At 43.4% G+C, this 20,173-nt stretch overlaps 1 protein-coding gene across 1 annotated transcript in view; it reads right to left on the reverse strand.

Annotated features, from left to right (window-relative positions):
* Window positions 1–20,173, reverse strand: part of LOC132434758 (doublecortin domain-containing protein 2C-like) — a 74,761-nt gene that overhangs the window by 37,812 nt on the left and 16,776 nt on the right. Inside the window, 1 exon segment of the mRNA XM_060026342.1 lies at window positions 12,824–12,875. Within this exon segment, the coding sequence (XP_059882325.1) occupies window positions 12,824–12,875 (52 nt within the window).

The raw sequence follows: 20,173 nt of genomic DNA on the forward strand, positions 1-20,173 counted from the left end.
GCGGCCATGGCTCACGGGCCCAGCTGCTCCGTGGCATGTGGGATCTTCCCAGACCAGGGCACGAACCCGCGTCCCCTGCATCGGCAGGCGGACTCTCAACCACTGCGCCACCAGGGAAGCCCCCAGCGCTGTGTTTTAAATGAGGAGCTGGGAGTGGTGTTATCTTGTCTTCTGAAGAGGAGGACGCCGGAGAGAGGGGAAGACGGAGGTGCTGTGGAGAAGCCTGCCCCGGCATCTCGCTGTAAGCATGGAGCGCCTCAGTCACGGAGGGAGCAGAACAAATCTGGGGGCAGCCTGGGAGAGGAGAAACCACAGCCTCTGGGATCGGACAGACCAGGGTTCAAACTCCAGCCCAACCCCTTACTACCTGTGTGACTTCGGAGAACCATTTCACCTTTGAGCTACAATTTATTAATTTGGGAATGGCGATGATATACCTTGCAGGGTTTTTATGAGATAACATTTTATAAAAGGCACAATGCCATACCTATTATCACATACGATAAATACACAGTCTAGTAAATACGAGAGTCTCCCAACACACACAGACACGCAGAATCCGGGCCGGGGGGGAGGGGAGGGAGAGAGAGACCATTTCGGCATCTCAGTTGGATTACAGCCCAAAGACAATTGCTGATTTTACCCACAGCCAACTGCTCGTCCCCAGACGCCCCATCTCAGAACACGGCACTACCCTAGACCCACTTGTTCAACTACCAAGCCTGGGAGACACCGGTGGGTCCTCTCTTCCCTGACACCCACAACTAAGCCATCAGCCCATCTCTCAGTTCTACCTCAAAACTGCACCCTGGGCCACCCTGTTCCTGCCACCCCGCTGGCCAAGCCTCCCCATCCCTCCCCTAACTCATCTCCCCACCCCCATAGCCCTTTCTTCACAGCAAGCGGAGGAGCCTCTGTAAACACAAACCAGGACGCCATCACTGTCTGACTTAAAGCCCCAGTGGTGGAAAGACCCACACTTCCAGTAGGTCCCCACTCCTCAGCTAGCCCACGCGGCCACGTGGCTCGCACCGCTGCCTCTGTGCCCTCGTCCCTCCCACAGCACCTCCCATGCCTGCTTTCTTCCAGCTCTTTAAGCACCAAGCTTGTTCCCACAAGCACAAGACCTGGACCCTGGAATGTTCTCCCAGATCTTTGCACGGTTTGCTCCCTCTTGCATTAAGAAGTCAACGTGGATGCCAGCTCCTCAGAGAGGACTTCCCTGATGATCACGCACCTTGATGTATGTTCACCACAGCACTCGATATTGCCTAATATTTGTGTGTTTCTTTACTTGCTTATTATTGATTCCTCCTTGTAGAGTGTAAGCCTCCTGAAAGCAGGGACCTTGTTTGTCATGTTCAACAAAGTACTCCCATTGCCTGAACAATGGGCGGCCCATGGTAGGAGTTTGGTAAGTATTTCATGAATATGAATGAAGAATGAACAAATGAATGACAAGTGAGAAACAGCTCTGATACTCTGGAAAGAATCCCAGAAAAAGTGAGTCCGCTGAGGATTGTTACATCCATTGTTACCCTACTGTCATACTATATATGACAGTATATATGATGTATACTATATATACATCCATTGTTACCCTACTGTCATACTATATATAAAATTATGTATACTTGCGTACTAATAGTGACAAAATCAATGCCATGAATATCAACGACGACCGTGAATTTGCAGACCTAGTTTGAAAACAAAACAACAGAAATTATCCTCTGCAAAATTCTATTAAGGCACAGCTACCCTAAGAGGCAGCTTTCTTGACTGCATAAATTTATGGAAACAATGAACTAACTGCTTTCTTACATGTTAATGATTCATTAACCCTGATATCACCTGCCTAATTAAATGACCCCAGCAATTAAATGCATATACGCTTCTGGGCTTTTCCCCCTGCACTCCACATAATAATCTCCGAAGAAGTACCAAGCAAACGTGCTTTGCTGTTACTGTCTGATGGTGATGACAGTTTCAAGACTCGTGTCATTCACCTGCCCTGAGAGGCAGGACGTAACGGGCTTTAGAGCTCTTTAACAAGGGTCCAGGGTAATTGAACCAAATCTGCCTCAGTGACGGAAAACACTCAAGGCTGCCAAAGGTGTGTTTCCCCAAGTAGCACCTACGGTTGACTGGATGCCTGCTGTGTGTCAGGCACTGCACTCAGACCTTTATAAGCACTCACACCCAATCCTCAAAATCACCAGGCACAATATCCAGGTAACAAAGAATCAGAGACGTTATGTCATCTTCCCAAGAACACACAGCTATCAAGCGTCCTGGCCAGGCTAAGCCATCAAAAAATATTGTATGATAGTTTTTAGCAAAATGGAGGTTTGAACCTACAGCAGTACACCATCTAGGAGCCTATTCTGAGTCATCCACGATTCCAGGACTGGCTCCGTCACTTTCTCCCTGTGTGACCTTGGTCAAGTTGTCTCGCTTCCCTAAACCTGTTTCTCCGTACATGCAACGCAGATCCAAGTGGTGTATATGTAGTAAGTCAGACAGAGAAAGACAAATATTACATGATGTTACTTATCTGTGGAATCTCAAAAAGAAATATACAAATGAATCTATACACAGCACAGAAACAGACTCAGACACAGAAAACAAACTATGGTTACCAAAGGGGAAAGCAGGGGGAGGATAAATTAGGGGTTTGGGATTAACAGGTACAAACTACCATACGTAGAACAGATAAGCAACAAGGATTTACTGTATAATACAGGGAACAATATTCAATATCTTGTAATAACTTATAATGGAAAACAATCTGAAGAAAATATGTATAACTGAATCACTTTTCTGTACACCTGAAACTAACACAATATTGTAAATCAACTCTACTTCAATAAAAAAATACAGATATAACCTAAAATTTGGCTAAAGGGAAAAGGTAAAAAAAACAAACAAAAAAGTAGTGCCTATGCTATAGGTTTGCTCGCGATATGAGTAACTCAAAGTGAGAGAACTCGCTCTCCAGTGCTCAGCAAGGTGCCTGCAGTGAGTTAAGAGCTCAGCTGACAGCAGTGGTCGTTATTCGTGCCATTGCTCCTTCTGCCCCATCATCCTTCTCCGACAGCCCTCCGTGAACATCCTCACGGCCTTTTCCACGCGAAACATCAAATAAAAAAGGCCCATAGCTGATTTATGTGCCCCGTGTGGAATGGATGTCAGCTCCCCGCTGACGACGGATTTATAGGTTGGAACTGATGCTCTGAATGACTCCAAATTTGCTGACCCCCCAGAGGAACCATCCCACAGCAACAGACAGCCACGCGACTTACGGAGCCTACTGGCCATCCCAGGAAGTCCCTACTCGGAAGCAGGGTCACAAATAAAACCAACCCAAGGAGAGGAGAGTGCCTGCCCCAAATTCTGCCCGGCTGCAGACTCCCGGAAGGCGCTCGGTCATCGTTCCATTCATTTATTAAGCCCTGCTTGCGGAGGACACCCCTCCATGGGAGGAACTGTGCTAAGTGTTAGAGACGCGAAGGTGAGCGAGACCGTCATCACACCTGGCCTCGGAGGGCTGCGAGGCATGGGACACAGACCACTGGGCGAGTGATCCGTAAACAAGGAGACAAGCACATGCAGCTCTGTGATGAGGGCTCTCTGGTGGCCAGCACGGGGCGCACTCCATCCTCACAGCGACACAAAGCAGGCTTCCTGGTGGAAGCGGCCTATAGTTGAGACCTGATTTATAAGCAGGAGTCGGTCCGTTGAGAATGGGAAGAAATGCTAAATGAGGCAGGAGAAACAGCATACACGAAATCCTGCTAGAGGACTTTGGATACATCCTCGTGGATACAAGGTCTTTGGGAAATGGAAAAGTCTAGACTAGACACTGGACACAGAGGGAGGAGTGGTGAGAGGCGGGGCTGAAGAAGAAAGCCAGGGCCAGATCAAGGAGGGCCTTCACATCCGCTGTTAGCGGTGTAGACTCCATCCCCTTGGAGAAAAGAGGCAGGCCTTGAAGTGTTTGAACCAGGGAACTGATGAGATCCAACCGGAAAGGGATGGGCTGGATATGCAGGAAGTCCAGGTGGAAGGCACACGACTCTTTCTAGGAGCAGCTCTGGGTGTCCTCAGCAAGAATGGGGGCCCATAACTGAATGGGCTTGAGAGAAGGCACAGGAGGGACAGGGCGGGAGCGGGGCTGGGAGAAGTAAAAGCTAAGACGATTATCTAGGTTTCTGGTTTTAGGAGTTGAGTATACAGCTCCATTCTCTGAAAAAAGGAACACAAAATAACAACTGGGTTTGCGGGGAGAGGCCAGTGAGTTCAAACGTGGACATGCTGAATCTGAGGTATCCTTGGGAATCCAAGTGACAGTGCCCTGTAGACAGAGATGTGGATCCTGCGCTAGAGAGAGGCCTGGGTGCCCTGGGCGCAGGGATGATGGTGGAGGATGAGGCAGGTACACTGCCCGAATGAGAAGAGGGAAGGAACCAGGGTAACACCTGGAGGGAAGTGGGGACTCCAAGGACAGACAATGACACTAACACCGCAAGAAAAAGTTAGGAGAAACAACCGGAGGGAATAAGAAGAGGGCAGGGTTTCAGATGACAAGGAGAGAAATCACTCCAAGAATGAGAAAAAGGACCAGTTCCCACCCCCCAGCGCAGCTGTAAACAAAAAGGCCCAAATGTCCGTCAGATGTGGAATAGATAAATAAAACGTGGTCTATTCATACAATGGAATACTCTTCAGCCATAGGAAGGAATGAAAAATCAATACACACTACAACACAGATAAACCGTAAAAACATGCTTAGTCTAAGAAGTCACTATATTGTATGATTCTATTTATATGAAATGTCCAGAACAGGCAGGTCCAGAGGCAGCTCTTTTTACTCTTATTGTCTTTTCTCATCCACTTAAGATCGTTCTGAGCAATTCTCCCTATTCTCTCCCCCATTATCAGCTTACCCACAAAAGATCCTGAATAGCCAAAGCTATCTTTAACACAAAGAACAAAGATGGAGGCATTTATAATCTATAAATATAATCTGTCAACATATTTTTATATAATCAAAATAGTATGGTGTTGGCATAAAAACAAACCAATAGACCAGTGGGACAGAATAGAAAGCCCAGAAATAAACCTGTGTGTATACAGTCAATTAATATTCCACAAAGGATCCAAGAATATACAATGAGGAGAGAATAGTCTCTTCAATAAACGATGCTGGAAAAACTGGACAGCCACATGCAAAAGAAAGAAACTGGACCCGTCTTACACTAAACACAAAAATCAACTCAAACTGGATTACAGACTTGCACGTAACACCTGAAACCATAAAACTCCTAGAAAATAGAGGGAGTGAGTCAGCTTCTTGACATTGATCTTTGCAACGATTTTCTGGATTTGACACCAAAAGCAGATGTAACAAAAGCAAAAATAAGCAAGTGGGACCACATCAAACTTAATACATGAAAAGCTTCCACCCAGCCAAGGAAACCAGCAACAAAATGAAAAGGCAAAACCTGCTGAAAGAAAGTATTTGCAAACCTTGTATCTGATAAGGGGTTAATATCCGAAATATACACGGAATTCATACAACTCAATGGCAAAAACCAAAAACAACTTCGTTTAAAAATGGGCAAAGGACCTGAATAGACATTTGTCCAAAGAAGACATACAACTTGCCAAAAGGTACAAGAAAAGGTGCTCAACATCACTCGTCATCAGGGAAACGCCAATCAAAACCACGGTGAGACATCACCTCACACCTGTCAGAATGGCTATCACCAAAAAGACAACAAATAACGAGTGCTGGTGAGGGTGTGGAGAAAAGGGAGCCCTCCTGCGCTGCTGGTGGGAATGTAGACTGGTGCAGCCACTGTGGAGAACAGTATGGCGACTCCTCAAAAACTTAAAACTGGAACTACCATATGACCCAGCATTCCCACTTATCAGAAGGAAATGAAACCGTTTTCTTGAAGAGACATATGTACTCCAGTTAGTATTCACTGATGCATTATTCACAATGGTTAAGGTATGGAAACAACCTAAGTGTCTACCAATGGATGGATGGATAAAGAAAATATGTTATATCCATACAGTGGAATATTATTCAGCCATAGAAAAGAAGAAAAGTCTGCCATTTGCAACACATGGGTCAAACCGGAGGACATTATACTAAGTAAAATAAACCAAAGAAAGACAAATACTGCACGGTGTCACTTATATGTGGAATCTGGGGGGCAGGTGGCAGAAAGTGGAAACAGAGTAGAAAAATGACTGCCAGGGCTGGGGGTGGGGGAAATAGGAAGAGATTGGTACAAAGGTACAAACTTTCAGTTACAAGATGAATAAGGTCTGAGGATCGAATGGATAACATGGTGACTGTAATTGATAACATCACATTGCATCATTGAAATTTGCTAAGAGAGTAGAACTTAAGTGTTCTCACAAAAGACAGGAAAAGAGAGAGAGATAAATATGTGAGGTGATGTGTCAATTAACTTGATGGGTGGAGGGAATCCTTTCACAATGTATACGTACATCAACTCATCACACTGTGCACTTTAAATATCTTACACTTTTGTCAATTACACCTCAGTAAAGCTAAAAAATATGGTATATATCACTTAATAGAATACTCTGAATCCACTACAAATTATTATAGGAGCATATTTGTTGACACATTAAGATTTCATGATTCATTGTTAAGTAAAAGGGGATTTGTAAAAAATAATACATAGATATGCTCTCATTTGTGCTTAAATTAATATATTTGTAAAGTAAGAAGTATATACATGTGACCATTGAACAATACAGGTCTGAACTGCATGGGTCCATTTATATACAAATTTTTTAATAAATATATTGGAGAATTTTTTGGACATTTGTAACATTTTGAAAAAGCTCATAAACTTCATAGCCTAGAAATATCAAAACAATAAAAAGGTATGTCACAAATGCATAAAATATATGTAGGTACTAGTCTATCCTTATATAGGCATAAGGTGTGTGGTATTTAATATAAAATTAATAATGTGTTAGCTTTCTTTCTGTTTTTATTGATACAACTTTGCTTTCAAAAAGTTACATTACCGTACATAGGCCTTTCTCTCTCATAATTGGAGAAATTGCACATCAGCCTATCATCACAGGGAAGTGGGCTTTTTAGTGCAACAATATTTCCAATACTGTATTATGAATATGACTGTAATGTGTGCCATAAAATCTTTATAACAATTTATTCATTGGTGTATAAGCCAGGCTACCATAAAGCGATCGTATTGCTGCTTCTTCATTATCAATGCACGAATCGTTACACATGTAAATAAATATGAATTTCCTCCTCATGTTATCTTTTCATTTTGATGGCTGGTGTTAGTAACATGTATAACACCTACGGTGTTTGGCATCATATAATATTGACTGTACTGACAGACGATTCATGTAAACAGGTGACAGAAGCATACAGTATCAATAAATACAGTACAGTACTCTAAATGTATTTTCTCTTCCTTATGATTTTCTTAACAGCATTTCCTTTTCTCTGTCTTACTTTACTGCAAGAATACAGTATGTAATACAAGTAACACACAAAGTGTGTTATCAACTGTTTCTGTTATCTGTAAGGCTTCCAGTCAACAGGAGGCTACCAGTAGTTGAGTTTTAAAAGAGTGAAAAGTTATACATGGATTTTCAACTGTGCGGGGGGTCAGTGCTCCTAACCTCTGCATTGTTCAAGGGTCAACTGTATATATACGCATATATGTCCACATAGGTTAGAAGCATCTAGAAAAACATGGTGGCTAATTTCTGGCTGATAGGATTATGTGTGTGTTTCCTTTTAAATTACATATATTTTCTCATTTCTCTACAACGAGCATGAATTATATAGTAGTTTTTTTAACAGAAACAGAAGCTTCCAAAAATGTGTTCAGGACCGTTCAAAAGGAGAGCCAATGTCAAGGCCACTGAGAGAATACGATGCCCTTGGGTATCGGCTCAGTCAGTGCAAAGTACCTCAGCCAAATCTTGAGTCAAAACACAGTTAAATTTCCTTCCCCTTGCTTTTCAGTCAGATAGGGAATCACATAAATCACGTTATAGACATTTATATTAAAAGTTAATTTTAAAATTCTTTTTTGTTAGAATCATCAGTAACCACCATGATTCGGAAAATTCACCTCAGGGACTCACTCCCTTCTCTTCCATGACAACTTGAGATAACTAAGGTCTAAATTAGTGCTTTAATTGTTTTACCATTAGTACGCTATTTACCAGGATGAATGCACTGGAAGGACAGAATCAGAAAACAGTCCTCATGGGCAAAAAAGAATATTGAATTGGGGCTCATTTGTTCTCAGAACTGTAAGAAAAGGACAGGGGAGGTCTTCTAAATTCTGCCTAAATTTATACAATTTGACGTTACACACCCAAACTCTAAGATGTAGCAACAGAACTCCTTGAATTAAACTGAGACCAAGGACATTTTTCTCATTAAATCAATGAGACACAGTCATGGCAACCCAGGATCCCAAGAGCACTGTTTTCGAGTCTGATTCCCCCTTTGCTCCTCCGTTTAATGACACATAATTCCAAATTCATTATGTTGAAGCATTTTATAAGTCATTTCTATGGTTATATGAAGTATATTATTATGGTATTCTAATTAATTTTAAGTAAATTTCTTTACTGAATCAAGGTCTCTTGAGAAGTGTCTTCAATTTTCCCACTAATATATTTTGACCAAAACGGGAATTCTGTGAAAGAATACTCTACAAAAAGCTAGGTACTTCTACTCTGTGTTGCTATCACAAAACAAGGCGGAATAACTTAGTAAAACACTTAAACATTGAATATTTGGACTTGGCCAAAGCTTACAGTATAGGATATTTAGTGTTTCTAAGAGTTTGCACTGGTATTCAAATCGGTAGCATTCATGGATCTCAAATTCTGATAGGGTGAGCTACCCAGACTTAAAGGCATTATGAGTATTCATTTCAACTATTTACTGAGCTCTTGCAATATGCCCAGCACCATCTCATTTAATCCCAGCAACATTCCGAGAGGTATTATTTCAGATCAATACCTATAGATCTAATCACAGTATGACAAGTCATGAATCATTCAACCATTCCTCTACTGATGGACATTCGCGTGGTTCCCAGGTTTTTGTAATTACTAAAAAAAAGAACATGCTGCTATAAACATCCTTAAGGCCCAGTGTGTGAACTGAACCAGCCAACTGGAGCAGATGCAGCAGGGGCTGCCCGTGGCCTCGACACCCCACAAGGCCTGGGGAGATTTTAGTCCTTGCAAAGCTGTTCTCCACTGTCCTAGAATGAGGTGGCGCTGCGGAGGGCCAGGTCCCCCTTCTGCAGCGCATCCTACGGGGCATCGGTTCCCACAGCCCTCTGCACAGATCCTGGAGAATCCGTGCCCCGTGGCGCTGACCCTCTGCTTCCGGTCCCCCAGCAGAGCCTGCGCTGCGCCGACGCAGCGTAGCACCATCCGGTCTGTCCCACCCCAGTGCACAAAGTGCGGCTCTGTCTGTAAGGTGAGCGCTCATGTATCCACCAGAAATAATTCACGGAATTTAATTCTGTGAATTAAACAGAAGAAACCCATTTAATATGCACAGGTTGCACAGTGCAGTAATGAGGCTTTCCGCAAGGAAGGGGGTGGGGGGACCCCGGATTCATCTCTAGTTTCACACCAAGTTCTGTTACTAACTAGCTGCCTCACTCTGTACACGTCACTTAACCTGTCTTGAACTCTTGATTCATCTTTTAAGTGGCAGATATTAAGACCTCCTCCCCCGGACTTCCCTGAGGGTGCAGTGGTTAAGAATCCACCTGCCAATGCAGGGGACACGGGTTCAAGCCCTGGTCCGGGAAGATCCCACATGCCGCGGAGCAGCTAAGCCCGTGAGCCACAACTACTGAGCTTGCACTCTAGAGCCCACGAGCCACAACTACTGAGCCCGTGAACCACAACTACTGAAGCTTGCGCACCTAGAGCCCGTGCTCCGCAACAGGAAAAGCCCACGCACCGCAACGAAGAGTAGCCCCTGCTCGCCGCAACTAGAGAAAAGCCCACGCGCAGCAACGAAGACCCAATGCAGCCAAAAATAAATAAATAAATAAATTTATTTTTAAAAAGACAAGTCTTTTAGCTCATTAAGTATTATATTATCTCCCGGATCATGGGTACGTCCCCACAAACCACAAAGCAGCTAAAATGTGGTTTAGTCACTGGTAGTGAGTAGTGAGAGGTGACAAAGAGAGTTTAAGTTAGTAGTTACGTAAGCAGTATGGAGGACAAAAGAGAGGTACCCACTAAGTGACTGAGGAACTTCAGCCCCGTGACTGGCAACTCTACATCCTCATATGGGACAGCAGGACACAGATGTAAACTGCCGGCTGCTCAAATGGGCTCCTCACGGGACCAGCAGAGTTCTTGGCTACATCGCAGATGAGTGTCCACGAAGATGCTACACAGCAAGCAGCAATAATCACAAGCCACTTTTAGGGAGTCACTTCTGCCACCAAAGAAGAGGGGGCCGGGGTAGTGACCGTCAAGCACCTCGCAGGCCTCCACGCTGTGCAGCACCCCACGGCACCCGCGGGCAGTGATGGCATTCCCAGGCACCACTGGAAGCAATACATGTTCTGAGAAACTTTCTGGAAGTAAATATTAAAGAGGTCAAAATTGTGTGCGTAACTCCTCTTCTCTATAAACAATCATCATGGCTCTATCAGGGTCCATCCCAATGCCTAGTTACCATAATGAAAAAGAAGAAGGATGTAAGGTCTGTTGACAGGGAAGGGGTTAAATAATTATGCTAGAGTCACGTGATGGAACATTCTGCAGCCACTAAAAATCATGTGGCAGAAGATCCTTTACTATGTTAAACTGTCATGATACATAGTTAATAAAAAGCAGAAAAGAAAATACTATGTAAATCACTTTGCTGTATACCTGAAACTCACAACATTGTTAAGCAGCTGCGCTCCAATATAAAATAAAAAGTTTAAGAAAATGAAAAAGAAAATAGTACGTATTGATGGATTCCATTTCTGTAAATATATACATATCAATGCATGCATTGTATATATGTGTGTATCTGTGAAGATGATAGATAGATAGACAGATATTTGCGACTTGTGCAGAGAAAACAACTGGAAATGGACATGACAAAATGCAGAGTGCGCTGATCTTTGGGAGGTAGGATTGTAAGTGATCTTCACTTTCCTCACTGAGCTTCTCTGCACAGCATTTTTGACATTTTTCTCAGCAAGAACGACTGTAAAATCAGATTTTTTTAAATGAAAAGAGTGTAAATTTCAAAAGAACAATTACAAAACTCTTTGGGCAACTATAGTCTCATTAGTATGAGTGCACGGCAATCTAGTACCGACCCTGGGAGGCTGAGGCTCCTGTGGGCATTTCAATGCTGGTACCCTCGTAACCTCTCCCATCACCGCATCCTCAACTAGAAAACAGGGAGTTTTGATAAGATAATCTAGAAGTTCCCTTCCTGTCCTAAAATGCTAAATGTTACCTTATAATCATGTCTAATGTTTTTAAATCATTGACATGTACAAAGGATAAACATAGACTCAAACTTGAACAGAGTCTCTCGAGGGGTACGCTTCAGAATTGTTCAATCCCACTCCCGCCCCACCAGGACAGGGGGATGCAGGGACTTAGATGTTAAGGATAATCATATACCATTTCCTCTCTATTTATTAAGGTAGTAGCCCTGAAATTCAACGACTGCCAGAATTGCTTTCTTGTTGGAAACTCGCCCTCCTGCCCCTGGCAAGTTACAGTCTAAGGTGGGTAGGTAATACATTTGATTTGGTTCATCGCACAGCCTTAAAGTGCAGAGGCAAGGAAGCAGCTAAATGCTTCTGCAGGCTGGTGCCTGTGGGTGATGAAAGAGCTGCTAGACTGCCCTTTACTGGAGCACCGGGGAGTCCAAGGACACAAAGAGGCCCTGCTTCTTTAAGACATGGGGGATGAGAACCGACACTTATCTAGTGCTGGTACGTTATGTCTAGTTTATCATGTAATCCTCACAACCATCCTCTAAGACACATTCTCATCTCTTTTCCATAGAGGAGAGAACTTAATAGCAAAACTACCACTTAGAGACATAGATACCCTAAAAACAGCTCACCTTCGAAGCACTCCACAAACAGTCCATTTACAAAATTAAAAAGTAGAGATCATCTTGCATTCTAAATATCATCATCAGGCTATCTCGCTCAAACCTGATTTTTGTCGCTTATTTAAAAGGTGGATCTCTTTTAACTTACATAGGAAATTTGGGTTGTTTTGTTGTTGTTGTTGTTTTGCTAAGACTCAAGTGATGTAAACAGAGTGATGGAAGGTTCCATCTTGTAGTCTTTCAAATGTCTATCAAGGACAAAAATGTTGAGAACACAGAGCAAATCTTTAAATTTAACATTATAATTAGCTTCAACATCGTGTAACGTGAAACAACTTTTCCTGTCACCTGTCTTTCCAAATCCCCAAAACAAAAGAGGAGGAAAAAGTCTTAATAAATCTAGCACTCTGCATCTCAAAGATGAATCTCTCCCTAACCGTGGTCTTCAAACGTTCTTACCGACTTCCATCGTCTTAGTGACTTAAGTGCTCTGACAAACAGAACGAGCTTGCACGGCCACTTCTGGCTTCAAGAGCAGCACGCCTTTACAGGCATTCCCCACAAAATGCTGCTTTTATCAAACTTCAGTTATTCAATATTGACATTTTAATTTTTACCAAATCATCCAATATAGCCCATCTTTAGTAGTTAGTAGTGAACACTTACTTCCTTCAACTTTCTCATCCTTGCAGGTCTGCTGGGAACTATATTAAAATAACTGCAAAAGAAAGAAAAACCTAACTAGAAGGTAACTATTTAGATAGAAAATTTGAGCTTCTTTCGAGATGACTCCACTCCACAGCAACTTAAAACTAAAACCTAGAGCACCATAAATGCTCACATCAATATACAATAGCAATGTCATTGCAGGAAAATGTTCATACTGGCTACCGTGGGCATCACCCAGGAAAACGGTCCTTCAGTGGCATTGCTTTTCCTCATACAACACTATTAATCAAAGAGGAACCTTGGAGACCAATCAAAGAGAACTTTACTGGATCACTAACGGCTCCAGGGCCCACCACTGGCCAAAGGCAGAGCAGAGTCCCAGACACCTCGCCCAGCTCCCTCTCACCTGCGCTGTCCCTTCCTGTCTCACAGAATGCCATCACTGTCCCCATTCTGCCAACACTGAATGCTGGGAAAGAGCCACTGGAATAAATGTGTATGAGCCCCGCCAGCAGAACTCGTGACCCCTGGGGACTTTCGGAGAGCCCTCCATGTGCCTCAGACACAGAACAGATATTTTTAATGATAATAAATAGTATGTTAAGATTTATATGTGTTAGGGTTTCTTCCTGATTTAAAACAATTTTTTCATGTATTTGAGATTGTTCTTGACAATGGTTTTAGCAACAGTCAGAGAAGGATTGACTAAGAGTTGGTAGATGAAAGGAAAAAGACATTTTTAAGTACTTAATATACAGTCAAGAGTCACAAGCTCAGATGCCTACAGAGGCTGGGCAAGTAAATCATGATGCTCGCAAAGGGTGGTATTAGGGAATGGTGGGGACTGTGGCTAGTGGGAGTGCTCATAATTGCAGAGCACTGTTTTCCTGTGGAAATGCAGGCTACTAAAAACTAAGTCCTTGGGACTTCCCTGGTGGTCCAGTGGTAAAGAATCTGCCTTCCAATGCAGGGCACGCAGGTTCGATCCCTGGTCGGGGAACTAAGATCCTACATGCTGCGGGACAACTAAGCCCTTGCACCACAACTACTGAGCTCGTGCACCACAACGGAAGATCCCGCATGTTGCAACTAAGACCTGACACAGCCAAAAAATAATAATAATAAATAAATAAATAAAACTAAGTCCTTTTAAACAATAAAAATCCTCTATTTTTTATTATTTTGTTTTTTTTAAACTACACTGGTTTTGTTTTGTTTTGTTTAATTTATTTATTTTTGGCTGCATTGGATCTCTGTTGCTAAGCACAGGCTTTCTTTAGTTGCTGCAAGTGGGGCCTACTCTTTGTTGCGGTGCGCGGGCTTCTCATCGCGGTGGCTTCTCTTGTTGCAGAGCATGGGCTCTAGGCACACGGGCTTCAGAAGTTGTGGCACATGGGCTTAGTTGCTCTGCAGCATGTGGGATCTTCCCGGACCAGGGATCGAACCCGTGTGCCCTGCATTGGCAGGCAGATTCTTAACCACTGTGCAACCAGGGAAGTCCCAAAAATCCTCTATTTTTTTTAAATGGAAACCAAAATTTCATATTACATGAACACCCCCATTATAAAATGTGGTAGCCAATTCCAACCTTCGAAAACTATGTGAACCAAAGCGCCTGCAAATCGCCAAATCACCCCCTTGGCTTACAGCTCCCCTCCATCCCCCTGTGCTCATCTTCAAATGGGTATTTTAGTCTTAAGCTCCCAAATTCCATATTTGATGACGCACATTAATCCCCCAAATGAGACAACTTACTCTCATTAAATAGAAACGAAAGGCATAAATAAATACAGAAATTAAGGCATAAAAAGATCACAAAAAACCCACAAAATGTTATTTACTGTTTCAATGTTGCCTTCCAAAAAGCACAGAAATAGAATGGAAAGAGGGGACGAGTAATTCCTCAGAGAGCCAGTGGCCCCAAGTCTTTAAGCCGGGTGTCTGCAGGAGGTTCCTGGCTGGACCTGGGTCTCCCTGGGGCTGTGGGGGGCAGGAACTGGAAGCAGAGGCTAGATGTTAATGTGCAATGTTCCTCCTGCTGCTTCCCAAGATTAAAGGAAAGGAAGAAGCCAACCACCAGATCAAGGCAGGCATTTCAAAGCACTGTGCTCATTTCACTCTGACAACACCCTATTGGAGCAGATACTAACCAGCCCTGGTTTATTGATGAGGAAACTGAGTCTCAGCGAGGTGGTTTGATTTGCTAAGTGCTACCCAGATGGGAAAAGCCAGGATTCTGTTCACCCCAGGTCTTCTGGCTCTGAGACCACATTCCTCTTCCTCGGGCGTGGCTGTCTGTCCACACACTTTGCCCCTTTCCTGGTTACGCACTAGTCCTCGGGTACAAGTGGGTGGTAAGGAGAGTCAAAGTACAGGTTGGGGTGTCAAGGAGCTGCCATAGTTTGATTTAAATGGCATTTTCACTTTGAATCTCAACAGCAAACTCCTAAGGTAAATAGGAAAAATTCCTACTATAATTCAAATTCTTTGGGGTCTCTTGAAACACACACACACATACACACAATACACACGCATACACACATACACACGCACGCACACATACATACACACACACCTAAACACACACACACACACACACACACAATGCCCTGATATAAATTTTGTTGTGAATATGACTTTCTCTACGAAAGAAATCATTAATTCCAGGCTTTACGGGATACATTTTTAAAGTGATTATTAGCCTATAATATTTTGTTTTATAGAGAAAAAATGATGTTTCTCTTCTCAAATTAATTTATTCCAGAAAATGTAGGAAATGTTTGAATGATGATTGGATTGGGGAAGATGTTATGGTGTTTGTCTTCTCAATGTACCATTTTACAACCATGAGAAACCCTCCAGGACGGTTAATATATCATCAGGTTGCACTTCAAAGTTCATCTGCTGGTGGCACAATTAGAAGATTATTTGCTGGTGAAAATTAATTTTAACCGTTCAATGGCTCAGTAAGTACAGAACATACATTCCAACAAGTGCTAGCTCACTGATACCAGTATAAATCAAGCCAAAATTAAAATCAGAGCTTTATTCATCAACGTCTGGGTTCCGATTTCATACTTCATTGATCTAAAAGGTAGTGGAGAAAACGAAATCCAAATGCCTCTCCACGTTGAACTTCATAAGCAAATCTCTCCCATCCGTTTGATAGCAATGAAGGTACTTGGAAAATGCAAAATAACAGAGGGTCTCGACCACGTGGGAATCCCACCTCCCCTCCTGCTCAGTGAACTGGATCACATTCCTTTCCCTACGGAAAATAATAATCAACATTAAGAAATCTGGGAAGAGAAACACCTCAAAGTCTTTCTCAATATCTCTGCCACATGTCCAAAACTTTTTAAATAAACACTGAAAATCTCCCTACCAAATTAGAAGTCTCACAGGATCTATTAGAAAGTGCCTCAACCCACAGAAAGAGGAAAGAATTTCCTGATCTTGGTTCAGGCCTGACAGTCGGTGCTTCACAAGTTTCCTTCCTCACCTGCTCACAGACAGAACACATGTCAATTTTACGAGGAAACGTTTTGGAGGTAAAATTAAACTTTTCATCACACTTAAGTTGAAAAGGATTTTAAAGTCAATTTCTGTTGAAACCTTTTGTGGTCATAAAACAACAGTGAAGACCGGATTCTGGTAGGAAATCGGAATCCAGCATACGCAATGTCTGAGTCTGTTCAGGCTGCCCTAACAAAAGTACCACAGACTGGGGTAGGGGGATCTTAAACAGCAGACATTCGTTTCTCACGTTCTGGAGGCTGGAAGTCTGAGATCAAGGCACTGATATATTCAGTGTCTGCTGAGGACCCCCTTCCCGGTTCATAGATGGTGTGTTCTCGCTGTGTCCTCACCTGGAGGAAGGGGTAAGCCCGTGTGCCACAGCTACTGAGCCTGCGCTCTAGAGCCCACAAGCCACAACAACTGAGCCCACACGCCACAACTACTGAGCCTGCGCTCTAGAGCCCATGCTCTGCAACAAGAAAAGCCACCGCAATGAGAAGCCTGTGAGCCACACCTACTGAGCCTGTAAGCCACACCTACTGAGCCCGGCACCACAACTACTGAAGCCCATGTGCCTAGAGCCCGTGCTCCGCAACAAGACAAATCCCTGCAATGAGAAGCCCGCGCACTGCAACAAAGAGTAGCCCCCGCTCGCCACAACTAGAGAGAGCCCACACGCAGCAACGAAGACCCAACGCAGCCAAAAATAAATTTTAAATTTATTTTTTTTAAAAAAAAGAAATTTTTTATGAACCTGGATTCTTGCAACTTTCCATACTTAGAAAAGCACTAAAATCATTAACTGAGATATCTGTTCCTCGCTACTAGCAGCAACCTTCTCCTGTGACGGGTGCCTGAGTGCACATACTCCTTCACCAAAATCACGGGAACACTGTCTTCTCCCACCCTCTCCAGAGCAGTTCCCTGGGGCTGTCTGAGAGGCTGTCTCCCAGCTACAGTCTTCAGTGCGACACTGAATAAACTTAGCTCACAGCTCTTACACTGTGCATTTCTTTCAAGTCGACACCATCACATGAGGGATTCAGTTTCAACATACGAATTTCAGGGGGACACAGTCAGTGTGTAGCATGCAGCAACTAACCCTGAAAACATAATAACAAAATCAAACATCCACAAAGGACTACATTCTTGTCAGTGAATTCTCATACATACCAGGATTAGCACAGTAAAAAATGTAAATCTAAAATGTTATGGCATTAATCCAAACTCTCTGCCTCTTAGCAACTGTGATGTCTGTGACTTATGATTTTTCTTCAAAAACAATAAGATGTCAAGTTTGCATCCTTGCAGATGCCATTAAGAATTTGAATCACAAGCCAGCTAACTCACAAAATGACACTATCTGGGTGGTCCAAAAAAACTCAAGCTACTGATTTAATTTGGAGTATCTTGAGAGGAAGCATTCCTGGCATTTGGGAGAAGAAAACAGAAATCCTCTCTGGAGAATCTCACCTTTATCTCAGCCCTTAAAGAATTTCCTCAAAAAAAAAAAAAAAAAACCCATAGAAAGGGAGTCATTTGCAGTCAAAAAAATAAGTAAACTAACAAGGACAGAAAGGATCATGAGAGAAAACCAGGTGAAATAAGAGAAAACAGAGATGAGTTTCCAATACTGGGATTACAGGCACAGACCACAGAAAGACAATATTTCAATAAAAGACAAGCTTGAAAATACATGCAGGACAAAGAGACTCAAGAGAATAACATGGAGGATTTGAAAAGAACCAGATAGAATGTTTGGAAATGAAAAACTGAATGATTTAAATTTAAAATTCAATAAATTGGTTTGAAGCCTAGTATACACAGCAGAAAAAAATTAATCAAATCTAAAGTACCCAGATTATAGCACAAAGATAAAGGAGAGAGAGAAATACATGAAAAAGAGGGGGACTCTTGGAGGTTAGAGCTAATGAAGTACGCTAACCCACATCAACCCAGACACAGAAAGCAAAGAGAGAGAACGTGAGACAGAGGCATCACCTGAAGAGACAACGGCTGAGTCACCACACCAGAGACTCAAGATAATTCAATAAATCTGCACTGAGACGTATCGTTTAAAGCACAGCACCCAGAACCAAACAGCATACATTTTAAGAAGCTAAAAGAGATAAAATATTACTTTCAGAGAAATGAACGATGATAGCTGATATCTCATCAGCAACCACCAAGTTAGAAGACAGTGAAAAATACCACTCATGGTCTAAAGGACACGGCCATCCACAGAATCATAACAAAAACATACGTGAAGGAAAAGGGCAAGAGACCTCTGCTCTGGGAACCATGGACGAAGTAACCCCAGTCAACCTTTCCACTAAAACACAAAACCGGACACACTGAAAAACATGTCTTTGAAACATAAGACACCTATCAAGATGGTGAGGAATTCCCACACTCCAGGAAAGAAAGGCAATCCAAGCCACGAGGCCGACATCTGGGGCCACTTTGGTCCAGGGAACAGAGAGCTGAGAGGGTGAACCATGGTTCTGACAGCCTTTGTGGCCACAGGAAAAGCACTGGTTCAGGACCCACCAACGGGGGCCCTTGTGAGCCACCCTCCTAGTGAACTGGACCTCACTGGCCGCACCTGAGGCGTGAGCAGCATCCTGGCTTCCAACACCTGGTCAGTCCGAACCATCCCACACGCCGAAGCTGTATCAGGTGATCGTGAACCGGGCGCTGAAGCTGTATCAGGTGATCGTGAACTGGGCGCTGAAGCTGTATCAGGTGATCATGAACTGGGCGCTGAAGCTGTATCAGGTGATCGTGAACTGGGATGAACAGGCAGCTGGCCAAGCAAAGCCGCCACTTTGGCAAAAGCTAATATCACCTCAGGCCTCAAATGATTTCCACAAATAAGTTTTTTGTTTTTAACTTTTTTTGGGGGGGTGGGGGGGTACGCGGGCCTCTCACTGTTGTGGCCTCTCCCGTTGCAGAGCATAGGCTCCGGACGTGCAGGCTCAGCAGCCATGGCTCACGGGCCCAGCCGCTCCGTGGCATGTGGGATCTTCCCGGACCAGGGCATGAACCCGTGTCCCCTGCATCAGCAGGTGGACTCTCAACCACTGCGCCACCCGGGAGGCCCTGCAAATAAGTTTTAAGAGTAAAAATGTCCAGCACACAGAGGTAACTAGGCAGAGGAGAAGCGAAGACAGCGCAACAGAGAACCAGCTGTAACAACAGACACTGTGGCTTCAGCCTGGCTCACTCACGCTAGGGAGAGCCAGCTGCTAGATCTCCCATGGACAGGCTCACGGCAGGAGTGAAGCTTCCTGCCACGGCCACGTGAGTGAGCCTGCAAGCACCTACCCGGGTCAGGCCTTCAGATATGACTGCAGCCAGCATCTTGACTGCAAACTCACAAGAGTCTCTGAGCCAGAACCGCTCTGGACTTCCTGGTCACAGGAACTATGAGATAATAAATGCTCTTTTACGCCAATAAGCTTGCACTAATGGGATATGCACCAACTGAGAACTCACATGCTCTCCCAGAGAAAGTCTCACCCACGTGTGCACCAGGAGACAGGTAAAAGGATGTTTACAGCAGCGTTGCTACTTTAGCATAAAATTTAAAGTGACCCAAATTCTCCATCACCTGATTGGATAAATAAACCGGTATATCAGTCAATGAAATAATACATAACAGTAAAAATGAATGACTACAGCTACAAGCTTTTAACACGGATGAGTCTCCAAAGCATAGTATTGTGTGAAAAAGCAAGTAACAAAATATATGCAATATAATTGCATTTACATAAAGTACATAAAACATTGAAAAAAATCTACTCTTCAGGGATAGATTAATATGAA

Source organism: Delphinus delphis, chromosome 12 (genome assembly GCF_949987515.2).
Source record: "Delphinus delphis chromosome 12, mDelDel1.2, whole genome shotgun sequence".
In the NCBI taxonomy this organism is placed as follows: domain Eukaryota; kingdom Metazoa; phylum Chordata; class Mammalia; order Artiodactyla; family Delphinidae; genus Delphinus; species Delphinus delphis.